The 23,332-nt window shown below is 48.7% G+C and overlaps 1 protein-coding gene across 1 annotated transcript; it reads right to left on the reverse strand.

The window, feature by feature from the left end:
• Positions 1–428: 428 nt before the first annotated feature.
• Positions 429–19,434, reverse strand: LOC113407512 (5'-AMP-activated protein kinase subunit beta-2). The gene is made up of 8 exons (XM_026656104.1): positions 19,147–19,434; positions 12,234–12,412; positions 11,206–11,372; positions 9,854–9,947; positions 7,796–7,916; positions 3,699–3,832; positions 2,824–2,892; positions 429–835 (listed from the first exon to the last, which is right to left on the reverse strand). The coding sequence occupies exons 2-8, from the start codon at positions 12,393–12,395 to the stop codon at positions 758–760; spliced, it is 825 nt and encodes a 274-aa protein (XP_026511889.1). The 5' UTR covers positions 12,396–12,412; positions 19,147–19,434; the 3' UTR covers positions 429–757.
• Positions 19,435–23,332: the final 3,898 nt, after the last annotated feature.

Here is a 23,332-nt window from a genome sequence, read left to right on the forward strand (position 1 = left end):
AACCTGGGAAATTCCCACCTCTTGGCCCCACAGAAGTCAAGGCTCAGCGTTCTGGGGCCTAGGCCCACAGCTCAAGAGCTGAATGTTGGGGGAGGCAATGCCTGAGGCGGGCAGGACAGTGTGTGTGTGGGGCAGTGGTTGGGACTAACCCTCCAATGCAGTGAGTGAGTGTGTGTGTGTGTGTTATGCTGGTGGGGGGTTGGGACTAACCCTGGTCTCTGCTCAGGGGAGCCATGTGCACATTCCAGTCCCATTAGCTAAGTGCAGGGAGGTAGGAAGCCAGCCCAGGCCTGCGGAGCTCAGGTGCAGACACCCCCTGCACTCTGCCCTGAAGCAGGCCATTCTAGAGGGCCTTGGCATGGGGTGCAAAGGGAGAGTGACATGGCTCTGCCCCACCGCAGGCAACCGCCGGAGGAACTGTCCAAAGCTCTTGCAGGCAGAGGGGCTGGGGAAGAGCTTCCGACAGCTCCTTCCCTGCTGTGACTCCCCCATGGGGAGCCAGGCTGGCAGGCAGTAGACCAAGCCAGGGAACTCAGCAAAGCCAGAGGACCCGACAGAGGCAGGCTATGAAAGGGTCAAATCAAATCTCACCAACAGAATACAGAGGGAATAGCTCAGACACCCAACAGGGCTGGGCTCATCCCCTTCCACCCCTGCCAGGTTCAGCTAGAGCCAACCACCAGTTCTTCTTAGGCCTGTGGCCCAGTGCGTGCAGACAACATGGCATTCCTCGTGTGCTACGCGGCGAGACACACGATCAGATGGGCTTGTACAGCAGAGTGGTGACATACTTCTTCTTGTAACGGTGAGTGGCACTGAGCACCATCACGCCGTCCTGCAAGAGAACACAGCAGAGTGCTAGTGGTGTGGATCATAGATGCACCACGGCCCCAGGATACTTCACAGTGCTGGGACAGTTACACTGATGTAGTAAGGGGAAGGGAGGGAGAGACAGCTCCTAGCCAAGATCTGAGACGAGGAGAGTCACTGAGACAGAGAACAGGGAGCTGTTGCTAGCACCAGCAGTTGCAGAGACTGCTCTTGTGCTGGCTGGACTGTGGGAAGGCAGAGAGAAAGGTCAGTGCTAGAGGAGCAGAGGAATCAGAGCGGCACAGAAAGACAAGCAGAGACAAGTCCCCGGAGGTAAATTCCAAGCTAGATCCTGATGGCCATGCAAGTTGGTTGTGGATGACATGAGGGTCTGGTAGCAGTGCTCTGGGCGCAGCATCTGGCACTAGAGCTGTCCGAAGTTTTCCGACAAAAACTCCACGTCCTGGGAAAATGCCGATCAGCACAGCGAGTCTGGCTAAATCGGTTACCGATTTAACTAAACACAGGCAGGTCTCCCTACATCCCACAGGGGGTGCAAAGGCAGAGCGCCAGGCTGCTCTGCCTCCCCCCAAGCTCCGGTGAGGGTGGGACAGACGAGACCCTCCCCTGAGAGCTGCCCAAAACGTTCTGTATTGGTTCACCCCAAATGGAGTCTCCGGAAATACCTTTTCTGACTGGCTCTGTTCAGCACATCCTGCACTTTGCGGTGGGGACTACAGGGTATCAATGGAAGTGACAGCGAAGCACAGCACCTGCAGGCTGCGATGAGCAGGGGCCAACAGGCAACTGGGACCAGTGGGACGGGCTGGGGAGTTCAGGAAGACAGTGGAGCCCATGTGAGTCTGAGCTGGGCAGGCAGGCAGAGCAGTGTTTGAAGCTGCTGCTCTTGCCCCAGAGAAGCGCTGTTCTCAGAGACATTAGTGAAAACATTCCCCAAGGCGAGCAGGGAGCAGTCAGGGCCTTCCAGCCCTTCCACCCACAGCGATGGCAGAGCCCCCGGCCCAGCTGCCTTGCCTCCTCCTATGGTGCAGCAACAGCAGCTAGGCCAGCCCACAGGGACAGACTTTGGGAAGCCAAAGCCACACGTAGCTCACCATCAATCCCAGAGGGAGCCTTGCAGCTTCCTGCTCGGTCTCAGTCACTCAGCTCTGGGCTGGCACCCTGCCTGTTTGCCAGTTTCTGTACTGCCATGGGGGGGGGGGGGGGGGGGGGGGGGGGGGGGGGACTAGAGTGTCTGCCCATTAAACACGCCCATTAAATTAGCCCGTAATTGAGATCACATTCCCTTTGGCTGGTGGGCAGATGCCAGCTACCCCAGAAGCGCCATAACTCAGGCTGCGATGAGATTTGTATGTAAGCGGGATTCAGACAGTTACACACTCTAAAAGTGGATTTTAATAGGAAGGACAGAGTAGAACAAGGTTAGAGGCCAATGTGGAATGAGGGAGCCAGGCTGGAACTGGACTAGGCAGTAGGCTAGGGAGCCCCAGTGCCTCTCCAGCCCCCATGGTCAGCCCCCACAGTCCTATACCCTGATCCACCTTGAACCACTAAAGTTTGCCAAGCCAACTGTTTCAGTGCCCCCTTGGCTCCCTCAACCAGGGGGCTTATTACAACAATCTGTAGCCCACTTAACCTCTTCTTTTTGTGCTCTGACTGCAGGGACATTAGCAGGCCACTCTACCTGGTATGGCCCCTTACAATATGTGCTACCTATGCTAAACAATCCGTTCCACCTTGCATTTAGCGGTGACGCTCAGAGTACCTTTCCCAGACCTGAAGAGGAGCTCTGGGGTATGTCTACACAGCAAAGACAAACCCGCGGCTGGCCCGTTGTAGCCGGCTCAGGCTGTGCATCCATTTCATTGCTGTGTAGACTTCCGGGCCACACATCACAACACCCCGTAGCAGAAAGGGAAGATCATAAAAGCAGTAGCCTCTCGTAGGCCCTCAGAGGTGAAGCAGGTACCTCACCGTGTGACCATCACTTACCTTAATGGACAGTGCATAGAGGTGGTTGAGCATGACATGGTTGGGCTCCGGTAGAAGAGCTGGGTCACACTGGAACAAGGAGAAGGGTCAGTCTACAGAGGCAAATGGGAACTGGGAGCGGCAGCCACAGACAGGCTCTCCATGCGGAAACAACTCGCAAATGCTACCCCCAGCCCATTTTAGGGTGTGCACGAATCAGTCATTTCAGTGGACATTAGACTTATACTCTGGATTTTAGCCATGTTCTATTGTCTAGAGCAAGGATGGAGCCCAGGCTTTGCACCAGAGAGAGCAAGGAGCCAACACAGAGCAGAGGTACAGCCTGCTTTGACCAGCACACAGTGAGGGCTGTCTGCTTGGATCGAGATGGAGTATTGCAGCAGTTCTCAAACTGTGGGTCAGGACCCCAAAGTGAGTCGCAACCTCATTTTAATGAGGTCACCAGGGCTGGCATTAGACTTGCTGGAGCCCACGGCCAAAGCCCAAGCCCCACCACCCTAGGTGGCAGGGCTCAGTTTACAGGCCCCCCCACCTGGGGCTGAAGCCCTTGGGCTTTGCCCCCGCCCGGGGCAGCGGGGCTCAGGCAGGCTCAGGCTTCAGTCCCCCCTCCTGGGGCCGTGTAGTAATTTTTCTTGTCAGAAGGTGGTTGCGGTGCAATGAAGTTTGAGAACCCCTGGAGTACTGCATGCTGAGATCCATGATGTCCTCAGGCCATACAGTTAGGAGGACTGCAGCAGGACATGTTGTAGAACTCTGTGGGGCACCCTCTTGCCCCCTTTGCTCTTAATGCAGAGCCTCTTAGCGCTCAGCCCAAACTCCCCTGCTTGCTCCACACCCAGCTATGTACCCACTCAGAGGGAGAGGCTACTACTCACAGAGATGTTGGTGTCCTTGTTGAGAATGACTTGGAGGAGGTGAGGAGGGAGGATGGGTGGAGATTTGAAGCGCTCCTCCGGTCGATACACATACATTTCCTGGCCATAGAGTCCTGGCGGGGAGCTAGACAGGTCTACAAAACACCAAGGAGATGTGAAGGGAAGTGTCAGAAGCTTCATCACTTGAGACGAGTTTAAGTAAGTCTGGACAAAGCTCTAGTGACATCCGCTAAGAACCCCACGAGTGGACTAGAGGGACCCAGCAGGGTCTTTCTAGCACTGGCTTCTTTAATTAACCCTGGATTGGCACTGGGCTGCAAGTCCAAGAGAGCAGATGTGTGCAACAGAATATGTCAGTTCCATGGCCTTGGCAACACCTTCTGCAAGCAGTGGCTTCCAAAGGGGATACATCTAGGTGCCAGGACCATACTAAGGGGTTGTCACTTCCTGCACTGAAGGGGTTATTTGAGAGTCACACTGCACTGTCTTATTTCCCACTCTAGCACAAGCCTCTGTATATAACAGTGTTTTTCAAATCGTGGGTCGCAACCCACTAGTGGGTCACGGCATGTAAGGTGCTGGGTTGACTTGCTCTGGGTCAGCATCACCAACCAGGACATTAAAAGTCCCATAGGTGGTGCTGCCCAGCTGAGGCAGGCTAGTGGCTACCTTTTCCAACACCGCGCTGTGCCACGGAAGTGGTGAGCAGCGGGTCCGGCTTCTAGGTAGGGGGGCTACGGGGCTCTGCACACTGCCCGTGCCTTGAGCACCGGCTCAGCACTCCCATTGGATGGGGGTGCGGGGGAGGGGAGCTGCCTGTGGGTGAGAGTCGCACCTCCGCCTAGGAGCCAGACCTGCTGCTGGCTGCTTCCAGGGTGCAGCACAGTCCACGGTGCCAGGACAGGCGGGAAGCCTGCCTTAGCACCCCCGTTGCGCCACTGACTGGGACCCGCCAGCGGCAAGTCCGCGCCTCAACACTGTGCCTCAATCCCCTGCCCCAGCCCTGAGCCCCCCCAAACCCAGAAGCCCTTCCTGCATCCCAAGCCCCTTATCTCTGGCCCCACCCCAGAGCCTGCACCCCCAGTCCAGAGCCCTGAGCCCCTCCCAAACCCCTCATCCCCAGCTCCGTTGGGTCGCGGGCATCAACAATTTTCTTCAGCTGAATCCCCAGGAAAAAAGTTTGAAAACCACTGCTGTATAAGATGCATCAGCAGCAGCAGAGGGGCTTCTCAAATGATCTACATGACTTGCTGCTACAGGACTCCCTGACGCATGACTAAACTACCAGTCAGCGATTCCAGGTCAACCTAGCACAGCTGGCATCTGGAGAGGTAACCTAGTGATCTTTGCTGCAACGTGAGCAGAAAGAAAATGGGAGGTTTTCTACACAGGTTACTACTAGAACAATCAACTCTGATACTAAACTAGCCAGTTGCTTGCACAATGGAAGATTCTGGTCCCAGCAGGCTATAAGATGTATAGATGTCAAATATGCCTTGAATATATATTGATAATAGGTTATTACAGACCTCTCTCTGCTTACCTAACTAGGAAGCAATCACCTTATTCTCCCTCGTCTCCACAGCGACCAGGATTACCACCATGCACCCCTATGCACATCCCAAACTGGAGCCTCCTCATGGAACAATAGAGCATGGGAATCAATACGCACATCACCACAGGGGCACAGCTCGTTGGGAGCGTCAATCAAACTAAAGGTTGAATTGCACAATTCCCAGGAAAGGAGAGTTCCTAGACAGGAAATTCTCATGATTTGCATGTGGTGAGAATTCCCATCTAATTGGAAATTAAGAACCGGAGATCAGTGTAGAACACAAATTGAAATCACCTAGGAAGCTTGTGACCAGAAAAGTAGATAGCAACTCACCAAGGTGTAACTTTGGAATATTAAAAGAAATCGCTTAAAGAAGGAGAAATTCCAGTTAACAGTCTGGGTTAGTACAGAAATGCACTATTTGAAATGAATCAAACATAAAGAGCCTCCGATAAGAAAGAGATTGAAGATATTTGTTATACATAGACACCATCTACTGGATACCAACAGAGGCAGAGAAACCAAGAGCTGAAATTGGAGCACAAAGACTGGCCCGTATAGCTAAGTACTGGTGATGGACCTCCTTCAAAGTCATCCTAATTACCTTTTGTTCCCCCCAGGAAATCCCAATCTGTCAAAGAGGACATGAAATTGTATAAAAGAGCCTTGGGTCCTGATTCTGTCATCTCAGATCTGCTTCGGCTTCATCAGGGGAAGTTCCAGTCGCAAGACTGAGGTCCCAGTTATGCTGGTACGCCCTGAATATGAGATTTGGACATTGGACTATAACCTATGAACTATTTCTAAAAGAACTCTTTGCAACTACGAAGCTCACCATCTCTGCTATGAATCTGCACCTTAATGAATTGAACTCATGTCTGTATGTATGTTGATCTTTTAACCATACTCTCTCTCTCGTTTTTTAATAAATTTTAGTTTAGTTAATAAGAATTGGCTGTAGTGTGTATTTGGGTAAGATCTGGAATATTCAATAACCTAGGGGGTAATGTGTCCGATCCTTTGGGATTGGTAGAACCTTTTCTTTTATATGATGAAATAAGATTTACAGAAATTTTCATCATATTTGACGTGGGCACCTGGATGGAGACTTGAGGCTGGATCACTTTAAGGGAACTGTGTTGTTTGGACTTCTGAGTAACCGGTAAGGTAATAAAGAAGTTGTTTTATGCTAGCTTGGTAAACCTAAGTATTGGAATATCAGCCAGCTTTTGCGGGTTTGGCTGCCCCATTTTTTGCAGTTCACCCTAATTGAGTGATGATAGCTGGCCCCCACTAGGACCCTGGTCAGAGTACCCAAAGCTCGCTGTACCCTGTAGACAGTTTCCCCCACCCCGCTCTCCAGGGTTACAGGACAAAGCAGTTAACTAAACCTACAAAGAAGCTGCAGAATGCAGAAGTGCTACGGACACTCGGACAAGCAGCATGGAAAAGTCTCCCCCGATCCCAGGATTACAGACTAAGAAGTCATGATGTTGTATTTCAGGGACTGTATTTCTTTCTGGTCGTTAGCATAAATAACAGAGTTACCTTGATGGCGCCACACTCTTTTTAGTGAGACCTCAAGTAACTATATTTTGGCATTTAACTATCTAATGTTTTATGTATATTCTCCTTTGTCAACTCCACAAATTGGCCTAAGAGACTTAAAACAACTTTAAGCAATTGTTCTTGATATTTTAAACTAGTACCCCTCATACCAAACAATTCCAATAGCAGTGACCACAGTGTGCCCTAGGACTAGTGCACCCTTACTCCTTGGAGAAGTCCCAGAAGCATGATCATGTATTACAGGGACTAAAGAATTGATAACTGATGATTGTCAGTAAACGTAAGAAGAAATCTTGGTGATTTGTATTGTTCCTTGGTATAGCTGCAGGCCCTCACACTGGTTTATGTTAATTACATGACTGCATGTGTATTTTGTGTTCAGTACATGCCTAAATTATTGCTTGTATCTACAGTTGGTTGATAAACTATTGATTGTCCATTTATGTGGTTCTGGGTGAATTAGTAAACTGTCCAAGGTAAAAGTGGTAAAATTAGTAAACCAGTGCTCCCCGGACTCATTAAAAAGAGGTTATCCTAATTAAATTCCATTCCAACACTGGCTAGAACGCTTAAAATTGGCAAATCTAGCGTGTTAGATTTCAGTTTTAAAAAACTCTGGCACCTCAGCACCTTCACACAACTGACCCCCATTCACACTTACAAGGCTCAGATCAGACAACTAAATCACTCACACTTACAAGGCACTCAGACAGCAAGCTCTTCAGAGAGGGGACACTAGTGTGTGCATTGCACAGCATTGGGTCCTTGGGCAATGGTGCAATATAACAACAAACACTACTCCTCGCAGCTGTGTGTCAGGCACCCGCCCAGCTGTCAGCTGGAGTTCCAACTCAAGGGGCTCATTCCCTTCAGTGCAATCAGTGTCATAGGAGCTTTGAGCAAGTCTCGAAGGAGGAAAGAGGCACGTGTCACAGTCAATGTCAGCAAGCACTGAGAGCCATGAGAAATGTACCTCGACACGAAGTCTCTGAGCTCTCCAGAGAATCCACCTTTAATGCATCAAATACTTCGAAGTCAGACTTCTTGACGTGAATCAGATTGTTAATGGTGCCCATTTGGCTGGTGACCACAGGCTGAAATGAAAAGTGAAGACAGTGATCTACCTACATCCTCTTCCCACTGACACAATCACACTCACAGGGCTTGGCTACACTTGCAAGTTAGAGCGCATTAAAGCAGCCCCGGGCACCCTAACTCCTGAGGTGTCCACACTGGCAAGGCATGTAGAGCACCTGAACACTGCAGCTGGAGTGCTCCTGGTAATCCACCTCCACGAGACACATAAAGCTTGCTGCGCCCCCGCTGAAATGCCCAGTTGTCAGTGTGGACGAGGTGTTGCATTACTGCGCTGTGACTGGCCTCCGGAAAGTCCCATAATCCCCTGAAGTCAAGTGGCCACTCTTCTCATTGTTTTGAAATCGGCTGCAGGCATGCGGATATCCCCTTTCAAAGCTCCGTTTCTGACAGCCTGCATGCTTATCTGCTCCAGGACAAAGCAAACCATTAAGTGGAATGCTGATATTGTGAGTGAGTGTGTGTGTGTGTGTGGGGAGGGTCTGCTGCTGTCTGAATTTACAAGATAGCATGCTGACATGCTCTCTGCCCCCAAAACACACTGTCTCTCCCCCCACATATACACAACACACTCCCTGTCACACTCCACCCTCCCGCATTTGAAAAGCATGTTGCAGCCACTTGCACACTGGGATAGCTACCACAATGCACTGCTCTTTGTGGGATTGCAAGAGCTGCTAATGTGGCCACGCCATTGTGCTTGCAGTTGACAGTGTAAACACACAGCTGCGTTTTCCCTGCTGCGGTCTCCGAAGACTGGTTTAACTCCCAGCGCTCTACATCCGCAAGTGTAGCCAAGCCCACACTTTTCCCAGCCCTCTCTCCCCCACCTGCACATGGACAATCACACATCTCCATTTATCTATCCCCCTGCTACAGTAGCACATACATCACCCATCCGTGTGTCAAGCCAAGAGGCAGAGGTAGAGCAGATAAGCCACAAGAGCTGCCCAAGGCTCAAGAGACACTATGTTGAAGAATGCCCTGCTAGACTCCAGGATACAGAAGTTTCAGACTCTTATCTGAACACGGGCTCACAGGCATGCCTCATTAGCATTTTCTCACTGTTCACGCCCATTTGCTTTCCAATTACTCTCAATTTTTGGCAATCTATGCAACTCCACCCCCACACTGTGCTTTAATAATCCTCTTCTGTAGGCCCATCCTCCTACCAGCAGATAACTAGATTACTATGCTTGTCACATTGCCCCTTTATCAGCTGCAGGCATCACCTCTGAGCAGGAGATTAAGGGAACCAGATGCCCTAATCTGGCTGGTTATACGGAAACTGGCTTAAAGGAATTCTGGTCCCCAGCTGCCCCTTTTAACACTGTTGAGGGTCACCAGATGATGATCTAAGTAGGATTACATGGTCTGTTTGAGCATAGAGCTAGGCCCCACAAGGAATAAGTCAGTGGAACTGGTATCTTATTTCCCATCCCTACCCCTCCTCACCCCACAATGCCCACCAATCCCTTCCTGCTCTCTGCACCTCCACCCAGGCAATGTTAAAGAAAATGCCTTAATTTTAATTTCAAACCTAGACTGCTGCATGAGGGAGTCAAGGCCATGGGGAGGAATCTGCTGTAAAGCTAGTCCTGGGAAGCAAGGGCCTGGGACATGGATGCAGAGAGGCTCAAAAAGCTATTCCATTAGCTACATGCACAGAAATGCTTATGGGGTGAAACAGCCTCAACATGTTACCAGAGTATAGAGAGGGGCAATCAGTGCCGCACCAATCAAAGCAGGGTGAGGGCTGCTGGTGCTGTACAATCCTAGCCAAGGGAAGAAAATGTTACATGAGAAGCAGGGAGGAGAGGCTGAACCAGCCTAGGGCATGGGGTGCACACTGCATTTCCGCAGTGCTGAGGCAGCATACTGAGCCGAAGAAGAGCACTCACTGAGTCTCTGAGGAGAGAAAACAGCTGAGAGTTACCTCGGAAGGGTCATGAACCCACTGGCCATCCACAAAAAACTTGTATTGGTGCTCACCCTCGGGCAGGTCCAGAATAGCAACAAAGTCATTGTGGCTGAAAGGAGAGAGAGGAGAACAGGACACAGTGTCATTACAGAAATAGCACCGCAGAGGTTGCTCTTCCACAGGGTCACCGGACACACCAGTCCTAGATAGTTCGAGCCTGAGCCTAGTGCCTGAGCTCAGCTCACGCAGTACTGCTTTGGAGAGCACAGACAGAATTCAATTGGAGAGCACAGACAGAATGCAAAGACAGTGGCTCTCAACCTTTCCAGACTACTGTACCCCTTTCAGGAGTCTGATTTTCCTTGAGTACCCCCAAGTTTCACCTCACTTAAAAATGACTTGCTTACAAAAATCAGACATAAAAATACACAAGTGTCACATCACACTGTTACTGAAAAATTGCTTACATTCTCAGTTTTACAAAGAATTATAAAATAAATCAATTGGAATATAAATAAATATTGTACTTACATTTCTGTGTATAGTATATAGCAGTAGAAACAAGTCATTGTCCGTATGAAATTTTAGTTTGCACTGACTTCACTATAGTGCTTTTTATGTAGCCTGTTGTGAAACTAGACAAATATCTACATGAGTTGATGTACCCCCTGGAAGACCTCTGCATACCCTCAGGGGTACGTGTACCCCTGGTTGAGAACCACTGTGCTAAGAGACACTCCGCATCGAGAGACATCTCAACACATCACAGACCAGTCCTACCCCACTCTCTCTCTCTCTCTCTCTCTCTCTCTCTCTCTCTCACACACACACACACACACACGTCCCATGCTATCCCTGTACATTCACAAACAACCTGAACCAACACCACACACTGGACTGCCACAAGCAGTCCCATAATTCCACTGGCAGAAATGCTTGGAAGGATCCATATTTAAGGATCTGTAGTTCCATGTTGACACCAAAATCACCTGCCCAGATTAGTATAGAACTGGGAAAGGTAGCTTATTTTTGTTACCAAGACTAAGCCCTTGAATTAACTGAACTGATTTATTACTTCTTGAAGATAGCAACGTCTCAAGAGTTCAGTTTTTGACACTGTAGACATTATTACCAACTTTATTTCACTTGCTGTAATTTTGTTGTTTTTCAAAGCTATTTTGGCTAATAAAACCATAATAATTCGCCAGTCCGTATTTCAACTAAGGAACACAGACCCAAAGAACAGTGAGAAATCTAGTAGAGGGAACTGGTTAAATAAATTATTTAACCAATGTGTTTTATATCACCCCTCTTTCTCAAGTTATTGCGACTTGCATATGCAAAGGCTTCCCAGAGAGAGGAAATACCTTTTGATGAGTGGGATCTTGGCACTCCAGTTGTTGAAGGACCCAGAGATGAAGACCTCCTTGCCTCCATCAGCCCAGCGTATGACAGTGGGACGAGCCTGCTGTGAAGGCTTTACTGACTCTTCCAGATCATGCTGCCATGACATAAACTCCTTCTCCCCAGCAAGCTGCATGAAGAAAACAAGAGCCATCCTACAGCCTAGCCAAGGTGCAGATACAGCAGGGATCAGGGCTGGCTCTCCAATCACACTGTTCTTCCATAGCCCTTCAGCACACATCAGAGCAGGAGCAGCACAGATTTTCCAGCTCCACAATGCACCACAGATTACCCAATTGTTGTCCACCCACTGCCCCCCCCCGGCATCTACTCCAGTGCTTTGACTTCCTCTCCGCTTCGCTCCTCCTCTCCATTGCCCTCACCAACAATCTCTGTGTCCAAGTCACAAGACCCCTTTGCCACATCATGGAGCTAGGCAATTACACGGCTCTCCTTGCTGTAGTATCCAAATGCCTCTATTCTCACCTTCCTTGATCTATGCACTACCTTCAATATGAGGATGACTCCCTTCTCCCCTAGACTCTGGAGTCTAAGATGCAGAACTGTAGCTGGCATTACATTATTATTGCTCCACTTCAGACAATGGAGCTAAGAAAATTTACGCCAGCTGAGGATGTGCCCGAGTCATTTCCTAGTTTCTCTGTCCAAGCCAAATGACAGCCTTTGTGTTGTGTCCTCTTCTCACTCCATTCTCTGGACTTTCTTCTAAATGGGCCCCTTTTCCTGATACCCTTTGACTAGGGGTGTTCTGTACACACACTATCACCCCTAGGCACTGACTGTAGTGGGGTGTATTGTACACACAGTAGGGTAATTAGGCACTTCCAAAACAAAACAAAAAAAAAACCCCACAAATGTCTGACTCAGATCTGCTAGAAAATGAGCTCAGCAAAGCTGCCAATATGGTGACCTGCATCATTGGTTATGATCCTGTAAGGATGGGGAATGGGACAGAGAGGCCAGCCCATACCTTGGAGTCAAGGGTGCTGAAAACATTGGGGTCATCAGTGCTGCCCACCATGATCTTGTGGGGATGATCCTTCGTGGAATGGGTGCTACTGGCTCCATCGGAGCGGTGAGATTTGGAGCCATGGCGTTCCCCAGACAATCGATCACTGGTGGTGTTTCCCATGGTAGCCCTGCACCTGACTGAAGGAGAGGGAAGAAAACAATGCCCCAGTGCCCACTACACACCCACAGGTGAGAAGGGAGATCTCTTGGTTTTCCAACCCCCCCATGTCAGCATAGATTGATTTCAATCCATCATTTAAGTTTTTCAAGCAACAAGACACCTCTGCCTAATGAATGCATGACGGTTAGTGGAATTTCCAGCCAGCATGCTAGAATAGTTTTGCATTAATTGAAAATAATTATGTACCACACCCAACAGAGATGTATTTTTAGAGCATCTTTCACCCTGAAGGATTCCAAAGGGCTTTGCAGAGCACGCAAGAAACCCTACACCCAGCAAGAAAAAACAGCCACCCAGAGTGAAGGTGGCAGCCGTTTGACAGCCCCTAGCAACACTTCTCATTATAAACTGTTGTGCAGGGAAGAAGAATCCTGTGCCTAATTGAAATGACAGGGAGACTTTAAGGAGACAGAATGGAATTACCCAAGATGGAATTTGGCCAGGGCACTGGAGCTAACTATGAGAAGCTTTACTATAAAAGGATGGGGATGCTGCTACAGAATGGGCATTTACTAATCATTTACCAGTCACACCAAGGTCAGTTTCAGGACAGGAGCTGAACCACAGCAAAAGTCTGTTTGCTGTGGTCATAAATGTAGCTGAAGCACTGAATGGTCAGAAGTCTCTAGCTAGCCATCTAGATACAATTTGTTAAAGTGGGAAACCTGATTCTGGCTGCAACAGCCTCTTCTGCAGGTGGATATTGGCCTGTGTTATTCACTGAGGTAAATTAATTCAAATGTGAGACCCCTACTTAGAAGAAATAAAATAGAAAGGACTGGCTATATTGTTCCAAGCAATGGACCAAAAAAAAAAAAATAAAAAAATAAAGACAGAACACATTGTGACGCTCTGTACCTCAGGGAATACCCTGCACCCCCATGTCCATCTTTATAATATGATTGTGTGGTATCCAGTGCAAAGTTTGTCATGTCGGGTGTCTTTGGAAGGCTCATAATGCACTAAGCATTGTTGTTCTAGTAATGTTATAGGTTGTAATTTCATGTATGTAGTTATGAGGCTGAAAATGTGTTTTCATGGCTTAAAACAAGCCCAGGCAAAAACTCTCCAGGAGCAGAGGGGCAGTTCACACCTCATCAAGACAAACCCAGCCCAGCCTCACAGGAACAAAGGACACTGGCCTGGGCAGCAACAAAGGATCTGTTGGACTCTCAAGTGAGTCACCCTCCTTCCCTTGGTCAGTTTGGAACTAACATGAGGTAATGCTCACCTGACCCTGAAAGGGAGGGGGGGGGGGCGCAAAGTCAAGAGGAAAGAAAGAACATGATAAAACGAAGAGACGCTTGCCATGCTCTTTCTCTTCCACCTCCATCTACAGACACTACCACCAAGCAACTGAAACGCTTACCAAAGGGGAGAGCCTGGCTGGAGGGCAACCAGCCAGCCTGTTAAGATCAGCTAAGAATGTGTTTTGCTTTTATTTCATTTGACCAAATCTGACTTCTTGTGCTTTGACTTATAATCACTTAAAATCTATCTTTTGTAGTTATGATAAATTTAGAGGGGGCGGGGGGGTAAGCTCCCTTTTATGGACACCTAGCCAGCCAGCTATAAAATCCTTCTTACCCTGTTTCCCCGAAAATAAGACATCCCCCGAAAATAAGACCTACTTCCAGTTTTGCCTCTCGCTGTAATATAAGGCATCCCCCCGAAAATAAGACCTCCCCGATAATAAGGCCACCCCGGAATATAAGGCCCCGAAGCTCCAGGAAAAATAAGACCTCCCCTGAAAATAAGACCTAGCGCATCTTTGGGAGCAAAAATTAATATAAGACACTGTCTTATTTTCGGGGAAACAGGGTAGTAGCTGTTCTCTACTTGCTTTATCTGTAAAAGGTTAAAAGTCTCACTGCTATGCATAGGTAAAAGGAAGTGAGTGGGCACCTGACCAAAAGAGCCAATGGGAAGGCTAAAACTTTTTTAAAATTGAGAAAAAGCTTCCCCTTTGTCTGTCTGCGGTTGTTCTCCTGGGGAGAAGGGGACAGGGCAGCAGTTATGTTGTAAGAAGCTTGTGCCAGGTATGAAAACCCACCAGTATCATACCTAGAAACTACTCATCTGAAATCCCAGATATGTAAGTAGATCAGGAAAGGTCTAGGAAGACGTCATTAGGTTTCTCTCTTATTTCTTTATGGCTTGTGGATTCCTCTGTGCTAACCCCAGGTGCTTTTGTTTTGCTTGTAATGTTTAAGCTGGACCTCAAGAAAGCTATTCTTGGTGCTTAATTCTTGTATTTGCTCTTTTTTAAAATCTAGCAATAGTCTGAGTTCTCAGATTTTTTTTTTAAATAAAATTTACCTTTTTTAAGAACAGGATTGGATTTTTGTGTCCTAAGAGGTTTGTGCACATGTTGTTTAATTAGCTGGTGGCAACAGCTGATTTCCTTTCTTTCTCAGCTCTTCCCAGGGGGTGGGGAAGGGCTTGAGGGTACCCCACAGGAAGTAATTCCCAAGTGTGCCTTCCTGGGCTTTGAAAGGGGTTCTGCACTTGGGTGATGGCAGCATTTACCAATCCAAGGTCAGAGAAAAGCTGTAACCTTGGGAGTTTAATACAAGCCTGGAGTGGCCAGTATTAATTTTTAGAATCCTTGTGGGCCCCCACCTTCTGCACTCAAAATGCCAGAGTGGGGAATCAGCCTTGACAGTAGTTAATAAATTTGTTTGTTTATTCTACCTGAAGCATCAGGAGGTAGCCGTGTTAGTCATAGGATGACTATGAGCCGGCAATGTGACGTGGCTGTGAAAAAAGCTAATGCGATCTTGGGATGCATTAGGCGAGGTATTTCTAGTAGGGACAAGGAGGTGCTGCTTCCGTTATATAAGGCGCTGGTGAGACCTCATTTGGAGTACTGCGTGCAGTTCTGGTCTCCCATGTTTAAAAAGGATGAACTCAAACTGGAACGGGTACAGAGAAGGGCCACTAGGTTGATCCGAGGAATGGAAAACCTTTCCTATGAAAGGAGACTCGAGGAGCTCGGTTTGTTTAGCCTAACCAAAAGAAGGCTGAGGGGGGATATGATTGCTCTCTTTAAATATATCAAAGGGATAAATACCAGGGAGGGAGAGGAATTATTTCAGCTCAGTACTAATGTGGACACGAGAACGAATGGATATAAACTGGCCGTGGGGAAGTTTAGGCTTGAAATTAGACGAAGGTTTCTGACCGTCAGAGGGGTGAAATTCTGGAATAGCCTTCCGAGGGAAACGGTGGGGGCGAAAGACCTCTCTGGCTTCAAGATTAGGCTAGATAAGTTTATGGAGGGAATGGTTTGATGGGATAACGTGATTTTAGTCAATTAGGCAATAACGTGCCATCGCTGGTAAAATGTGGGTCCGGCTGGAGAATCTTGCCTGTATGCTCGGGGTTCTACTGATCGCCATATTTGGGGTCGGGAAGGAATTTTCCTCCAGGGTAGATTGGCAGAGGCCCTGGAGGTTTTTTGCCTTCCTCCGCAGCATAGGGCAGGGGTCGCAAGTTGGAGGATTCTCTGCGACTTGAAGTCTTTAAATCACAATCTGGAGACTTCAACAGCTGAGATAAGGGAAATAGGGTGGGTCAGCTTTTGTGGCCTGCATCATGCGGGAGGTCAGACTAGATGACCATAATGGTCCCTTCTGACCTTAAAGTCTATGAGTCTGTATCTACAAAAACAAGGAGTCTGGTGGCACCTTAAAGACTAACAGATTTATTTGGGCATAAGCTTTCGTGGGTAAAAACCTCACTTCTTCAGATGCAGAATTGAGGTTTCTACCTGAAGCAGTGCATTTGGGTTGAAGCATGTCAGAAACACCCCTTGGGATAACAAGCCTTTGTTAAACTGACCAACTCATATAAGCTTGCAGCATTCAGTAGGCATAACTGGATACTGCAAGACAGAGGTTCCTAGGGTTGTGTCTGGAACTGGAGATTTTGGCTAGTGTCATTCGGTTGCACAATCCAAGCAGCGGTTGGCCAAAAATGCTCACTCACATAACTGGGAGCAGCTTACATGCTAGAGGCTGTGCATGAACAGCCTGGGAGTGGGGGTTCTCACAGCAGAGCAGGGCAAGGCTGGCTCCCAGAGTCGAGGATTGGAGTGACTTAGCAGATCACCGGTCCAGATAACACCACAGGAACGTCTCATACATCTTCTTGTAAGAAGCACAGCAGGCTCAGCAAGTTGCACAGATCTCTTCCGTTCTCTCACATTTATCACACAGATTCCCAACAGCTATTTACTACAGAATTTTTGTTTTACCTAGTTAATTTTACAGTGCCATTCACATGCCTTGAATTCTACTATGCTGACAATCACAGACCTGCAGAGCAAGTCATGGGGACAGCAAGCAAGGAATATTATTATTGGTGTTACTGTAGTGAATAGCTGCTTTCCCCCCAAAATTAAAATCTTCACTATTTGGAGAGAGCTTTGCATAAAAGACAAAGTTACACATTGACACTGGAGTTTGAAGAGAGGCTACATTTAAGTTGTTAGGGGAAACTATCTTTAAAAAAAAAAATCTTTAAATTTCTTTACAAAGCAAAAAACTCCCAGACAATTTACTATGTAGTGTTATAGAAAATGACAAGTTACAGACAAACACTGATACTATTATTATCATCTTTAAGAGACTTAGCCGAGTCACCGTACAGAGCAAGTAAATTATGTTACCTACATAACTGGTAAACAACAATTACATGACTTGATGTAACAAACAATAACCTATAAACAAGCAGCAGTGAGAGAATAAAGACCTGTAGTCAAACACAGGTCAAGACAATTCAGGGACAAGCAGCTGTAATAGGATATTGTACACAGAAACAATATGCACTGGCCATGTTCCAACATCCTAGGAGCATGCCACTTGGACATTAACTCTCACTTTGATATTACAAAGCTTTTAAAGGGGGGAACAAACCAAAAAGCCAATCAATTAATTGCAATTTAGGGAGAAATTCTAGTCTCTCCAGGATTAAGACTGAAGCAAGACTTCCACCAAACTAGATTTTGATAGTAACTTTGCCAAATCTATCTAATCTACTGGAAATTTCACATGAATTAATGTATAGGAAGGCAGAATTTTTCACGAGATACAGGGTCCAAGATGGAAATGTTTTGGAGTTATGCGGAGTCAAAAAAAAATAAAACCGTTCAGATTAGTAAAGCCACATTTGTTCTAATAGTCTGTCCAACCCTTCTTTGTTATTAATAGTCTCTACAACAACTGCCTCCAGCCTGTTTTGGTGAGGACTATTTAGTTCTCAAGTGCTGTTTTCAGGTATTTACAGTATAAGGATATTTCTTGGTGTTCTGAACACATACCAAATTCGGGGATCTAGGAAGCATACGTAGCCCTGACTTGCATGTTATAAAGCTCACACAGAGGACAAGCCTGTGCAGAGTTCCTTACTATGTCCTGATTCTATTTCCACCTCTTCCCCTGACTAGTCCTAATACTATTTACCCTTATGTACCACTTTATAAGCACTATTTATTTAGGACTCACAATAGTGCCCAGAAGTAGATAAATGAATCTTTTATAGAGCACCAGTTGCTGTGTTAAATATAAAGGTTCACTACCATGACCCACAATTACCAGACAGGGATGACTCAGAAAGCTTAAGGCCAACATTTCCAGACATATCAACTGTGGTCTTGTCTACACTAGAAAGGGTTTGCTAGTATTACTATACAGATACAGTTATACTGGCCAGCCCTCCTAGGGCAGTTTATCCTAGCAAGAGTTCTTTTGTTGCTATAGCTTATAGTGATTCCTCAAATGAAACATGCTATACTTTCAAAAGGACTTTTTGGCCTCTATAACTGCATCTAGTCAAGGCTTTTGCCAGCATAACTATATCAGCAAAACAAACCAAAACCACCACACCCCTGACTGACACAGCTATGCCAACAAAACTTTGAAGGCCTAAGTTTGGGTTCCTAATTTGAAACATGGCTGCATTCTCAGATACTGAGCACCTGCAGCTCCCAGAGGCATCTGTGCAAGTGCAGCACTTCTGATAGTCGGGCTCAAGGTATCTCAGTTTGAGCACCCAAAAGTAGCAGGAGGTGGTTGCAGCACTGTCCTGCCCCATGCACACATTTGCCTGCCCCTTTACCCTCTATAGATGGAGGAGCTTCCTTCCATTTACCTGCTTATACGACCCCCATCACACTAGTATCTAAGCAGCACAAGCACTCAGGAGACCTGGGTTCAAGTTGCAGTTCTGCCAAAGGCCTGCTGGGTGACCTTGAGCAAGTCGCTTGCCCACTCTTTGCCTCAGTTTCCCCATCTGTAAAAGCTACTGACCACTTTTGTAAAGTGCTTTGAGGTGAAGAATGCTACATAAAGGCTAAGGATTGTTATTAATGAGCTTATCCCCCTGTGAGGTGAGGAAAGGTAATTGCAGGTGGGGCACGGAGGACCAGAGAGACTGAAGGACGCCCGAGATCATACACCCAGTCTGTAGTAGAGCAGGGAATTGATTTTTATCATATCCCAGGTCAGCGCTTCATCAACCAAGCCAACCTCCCTCCTCCAGGCCTGGCCACCAGGGAGGTGAGGGGCGTCTCCCCCACCTGCGCCTAAGGAACTAACCCGCACCTGTCTGCAATGTGACACCCCGGGGGCCTGTTCCCACCCCACCAACATGGGGAGGGCAGGCGGGGCGGGGGGACTCTTCCACCTACCCCCGGGCACAGCAGCTTCACAGCCGCCCGCTAACGCCAACGGGGCGCCGGCCCGGCCCCAGGCTCCGCGGCCGCCGCAGACACCCCCAGGGGCCCAGTTCCCCCAGTACCTGGTCTCAGCTCGGCCTCCGCCCCGCTCTCCGCCTCTCTCCTCTAAAATGGCGAGATGCCCCCGAGCCGGCGACGGCCGGCAGCCACTCTATGGCCGCGCTGGGAGACGCTCTGTCCGACTCCGCCAGCTCCTCTATGGCCGGGGAGGAAGCGCGGCTCGGCTCTAAGCCGATAACCTTGGACCCCCGCCCGCGCAGATAGAGCGTCCGTTCCAGGAAGCGGCGCGGGCGGGGCATCTCTATGGCTCTATGAGGACGGGGAGAGCAGGGCGTGACGGTGCACCCCCGCCCCCCTCCGGGGCGGTCTGGGCTATAGCCCTAGGGCGGCGCTGGAGGGGAAAGACTTTCGTGGGCCGCCCCTCGGGGCAGCCGCCATCTTCTTTGCGGCTTCAGTCACATTGCAAACCCTGGCAGATGGCAGCCATCTTTACTAGGGCGGGGGCGGCCGCCGTGTACCTCGGAGACGCTCGCGGGAAAGCGCGGCCATCTTAACCGAGGGCAACTTGGCTTCACCCCTATTGAAAATAATGGGTGAGGTGACTAACGGGCGAGGGCGGCCATTGCGGTTAAGGGAAGAGTTTGGCATTCAGGTCAGGGCTCTGTGGGCCAGGTGTGAGGGCGCAGACCCCCTGTCCGCACCCCCACTGACCTGCTTCCTCAGGGCTACCCTGGAATCACCAGCCCGGCTCTCAGGACAGCCGGGGGACGGTGTTTCTCTGGCCAATTGGCGCTAGCCATTGTCTTGGGGACGCTCTCTGGCCTGTGCCGTACAGGTCCGACTAGATGGTGGCCGTCATCCCTTTGGGCCCTAGACGCTGTGCGCTGCTACAGTTCACAGTCCCCAGCACCACTGAGCACTTCAGGGCATCGTCCCCACAGCTGAGCCTTCCTCTCTCTTCAACCCCCGGCCCCCACTGGGAAGAGCGTGAGAAAATAGGTTTGGTAGTGTTGACGTCACCAGGCATCACCATCACCCCAGGTGACTCAGGAGGGTGGAAAATCACAAGTGTCAATGAAGCCTTCCTGCACTAGGCCTGAACCAAACTCCTTCCATGTTTAAACTCTAATCGACCTCAAAAGCCAGGTGCAAGTGAAATGTGTAAGCAGCTTGATATCAGTGGTAAACCCCCCTTTGCAGTATAATGAGGCCTGCATACCTCTGGCCGAAGGAAATCAAAGGAACGGGACAAGATAGTAGTTCAAGAAGTGTTACTAACGAGCTGAACTTATAGCTGCCAACATAAACTAACTGCTTAAATGTAATTGCTATTTGCTTAGTAATTGTTACCAGGGACGGGAGGGGTGAAGAGAGAGGAATGGAGGGGAGGGAAGGGAGGGGTAGCGGGGGAAGGGGTGGGTGAGGCTTGACTGTAAAGGTATAAAGGAAAAAAAACTGTTTCTGTTAGTGTGCTTGATTTGAGACGTGCCAGTCTCCTTGCACCGCTTTGAGATCTCAAATAAACTTTGTTTGCTTCTCCACCTGGTGTGTTTATTGGCACGAAGCACACCGGGCCACGAACCTAACAGTTGCCTTGCCTCGGGCACTCTGTGCTGGCAACAGTAGTGTGCCCTGTAGGTCAACAGTGTCGCCCTCTGCCACCCCCGGCAGGGAGCCATGTATTCTAACACGGGGGAAACCTGCCTGAGAACAGCACCCCATCAGCTCCAGGTCCTCAGACTCACACTCCGAGGCAGCCAGCCGCCCAAAGAGGAGCTCTGTTTTGAGCTGTGAACACTTTGATGTGCACTTGGAAATCAACCATAATCTGTGGTCTGTGAGAAGTTCCACTAAATGGACCCTTCTGGAAAAGGTGAAGTATGAGTGATCTTCAAGTGCAATCCCCAAGAAAAGTTCATGGCAGTAACCAATTCTGGAGGAAGAAGTGTGTGGCAAGGTTTGCATATAAGACTTATGGTCTCAACCTCCAGGACAGTCACAGATGGAAGAGAGCTCCTGGCCACTGCTGCTATGTGTGTATCCAGATGGAGCTGAGGACCCAGTAAGACCCTCAAAGTGTGAACCTGTGTAGCAATATAGGGAAAGTCACTCACTCTGGCATCTCCTCCTGTTGTTTCCCCATGGCCTACCCACATTAAACTCTTGGATCTGGATCAAGCCTCTGCCAGCCAGATAGTGCTTACCACAGATGGGCACTGACATAGGCGCCGACTCCGTGGGTGCTCCTGGGCTGGAGCACCCACGGAAAAAAATTGGTGGGCTGCCCCGCCCCACCTGCTCCAGCTTACCACCGCGTCCTGCTTCTCCCCCCTCCCTCCCAGCGCTTGCGCCACGAAACAGCTGATTCGTGGGGCGGGGAGGAAGGGGAACGCGGCGCGCTGGGGGAAGAGGTGGGGCCGGGGCGGGGATTTGGGGAAGGGATCCAATAGGGGCAGGGAGGGGCGGAGACTTTGGGGAGGGGGTTGGGATGGGGACGGGGACAGGGGCGGGGAAAGGGTGGGGACGGGGCTGAGGCAGGGGGGCGCCCCTTTCCACTGGTGCTGGAGAAAGTTGGCGCCTATGGGCACTGACAAAGCTGATTAACTAGCCATCCAATTCTGAGGAAAAGGAGATATAGAGCTGGTTACAAAGGAATGTCAACAATAGCTGGTTCAACATGGCATCTTAAAGACATGCACTCCCCACTCAGACATGCACACACGCTTTCTATCAAATGGTGCTGAATTCTTTTCTGACTCAGGCTGTCTACACTTAACTGCTTCAGTGGCATAGTTATAGCTGGGCTGCTATAGCACTTCAGTGTAGCCACTCACCACAGCATTGGGAGTGGTTCTTCCATCACTGTGGTTAGTCCATCTCCCTGACAGGTGGTGTCTACATCAGGGCTTAGAGCAGCATAGCTGCATTGCTCAGGGGGGGTGGATTTTTCACACCCTGAGAGATATAGCTATGCCGATGTATACTTTTTACTGTAGACCTGGCCTAAGACCCTTCCTAGCAGATTTTTTTTTAATCAGGTCCCTGACAGGGATGTCATCTCACCCTTGAGGCCTGGCCTAGTTTATAGTCATGGGTTTACAGGGGATTCGATGCTTCAGCTGTTATACAGTCTCTGTGGGAGTATCCCTATTATTCGCTGGGCCCTAGCCACAGCTTTTTATAAGGACAATCCCATGACCCTGAGACTTAAGGCTACAGCATTCTTGTTTCTCACCCTGGCTCGCTAGTGAGTCCAAAAGAGTTCAGACACTTGTTAGAAATGTTACACCTTCAGGCAGCAATATAGCTAGTAATTATCTGCAGGGCCGCCTTTTACCAAAACCAAGAAAGCATTTATTAGTCAACTGGAGAACATCAATTAAGAGTCCACATTAGAATGGTAAAGCAAAGTTTAAGTCCAAGTATGTATTGGCCAAAGCAATTGCCCTACTGTTCCAGGGCCTCCTGGAGTCTCTTTCAGCCTCTCTGTGTCATGTGTGTCTGTCCTGGGCAGCAGCAAACTTAAGACACACTCTGTTAACACCTGGCCCCTGTGGCTCCAGAAGCAGCTGTGCTGTGGTCATATGTTCAGGTTCCTTGGTGGCCAGCCATTGAAAGTTAATGTTCAGTTGTTGGGGCTTCTGTTGACTCTCCTGGGACCTCCATTCACCTGTGTTGATTCCAATCAGTTCTAGGCAGGCTTATGTGATCTACAACCAACTCACTCCTTTGTCCCCAGGGAGAAATTAACCCCTTCATACTCAGGGGGAAGCAATGCAAAATGATTGAGTAAGTTGAGTCACACCTATTGTTCATAAGAATATTCCCACAATTCTCACACTTGTACTTTGTATCAATCTGGGACAAGATAGTTGAAGAGGAATGAAACCAGGAACTTCAAAGGCTTGGGCTTCTGAGTGGGTTTCAAGGTGTCTTTGTGAAGATCATTTATCAAAAAGGTCAAAAAATACAGATGTTCTTATTTGAGCCTCAGCCTGAGCATAAAGTGGTTTGACTTTGTGGGAAATGGCACAATTTCACAAAGATCTGTCTTTTCTTTAGTTGCTCATTATATTTGAAAGCAGCATTGCATGCATCATGTTGCCAGGATGGACAAAAGCTTCCCTTGCTCTCCATT

The sequence above is a fragment of the Terrapene carolina genome, unplaced genomic scaffold (genome assembly GCF_002925995.2).
Source record: "Terrapene carolina triunguis isolate 2854851 unplaced genomic scaffold, T_m_triunguis-2.0 Scaffold212, whole genome shotgun sequence".
In the NCBI taxonomy this organism is placed as follows: domain Eukaryota; kingdom Metazoa; phylum Chordata; order Testudines; family Emydidae; genus Terrapene; species Terrapene triunguis.

Excerpts from the sequence above, each read along its gene's own strand:
- LOC113407512 (XM_026656104.1), bottom strand. The coding sequence starts at position 12,395 with ATGGGAAACACCACCAGTGATCGATTGTCTGGGGAACGCCATGGCTCC. Across the intron at positions 11,373-12,233 it reads TCAGCACCCTTGACTCCAAG|CTTGCTGGGGAGAAGGAGTT; the intron begins GTATGGGCTGGC and ends TTCTTCATGCAG. Across the intron at positions 9,948-11,205 it reads AAGATCCCACTCATCAAAAG|CCACAATGACTTTGTTGCTA; the intron begins GTATTTCCTCTC and ends CTCTCCTTTCAG.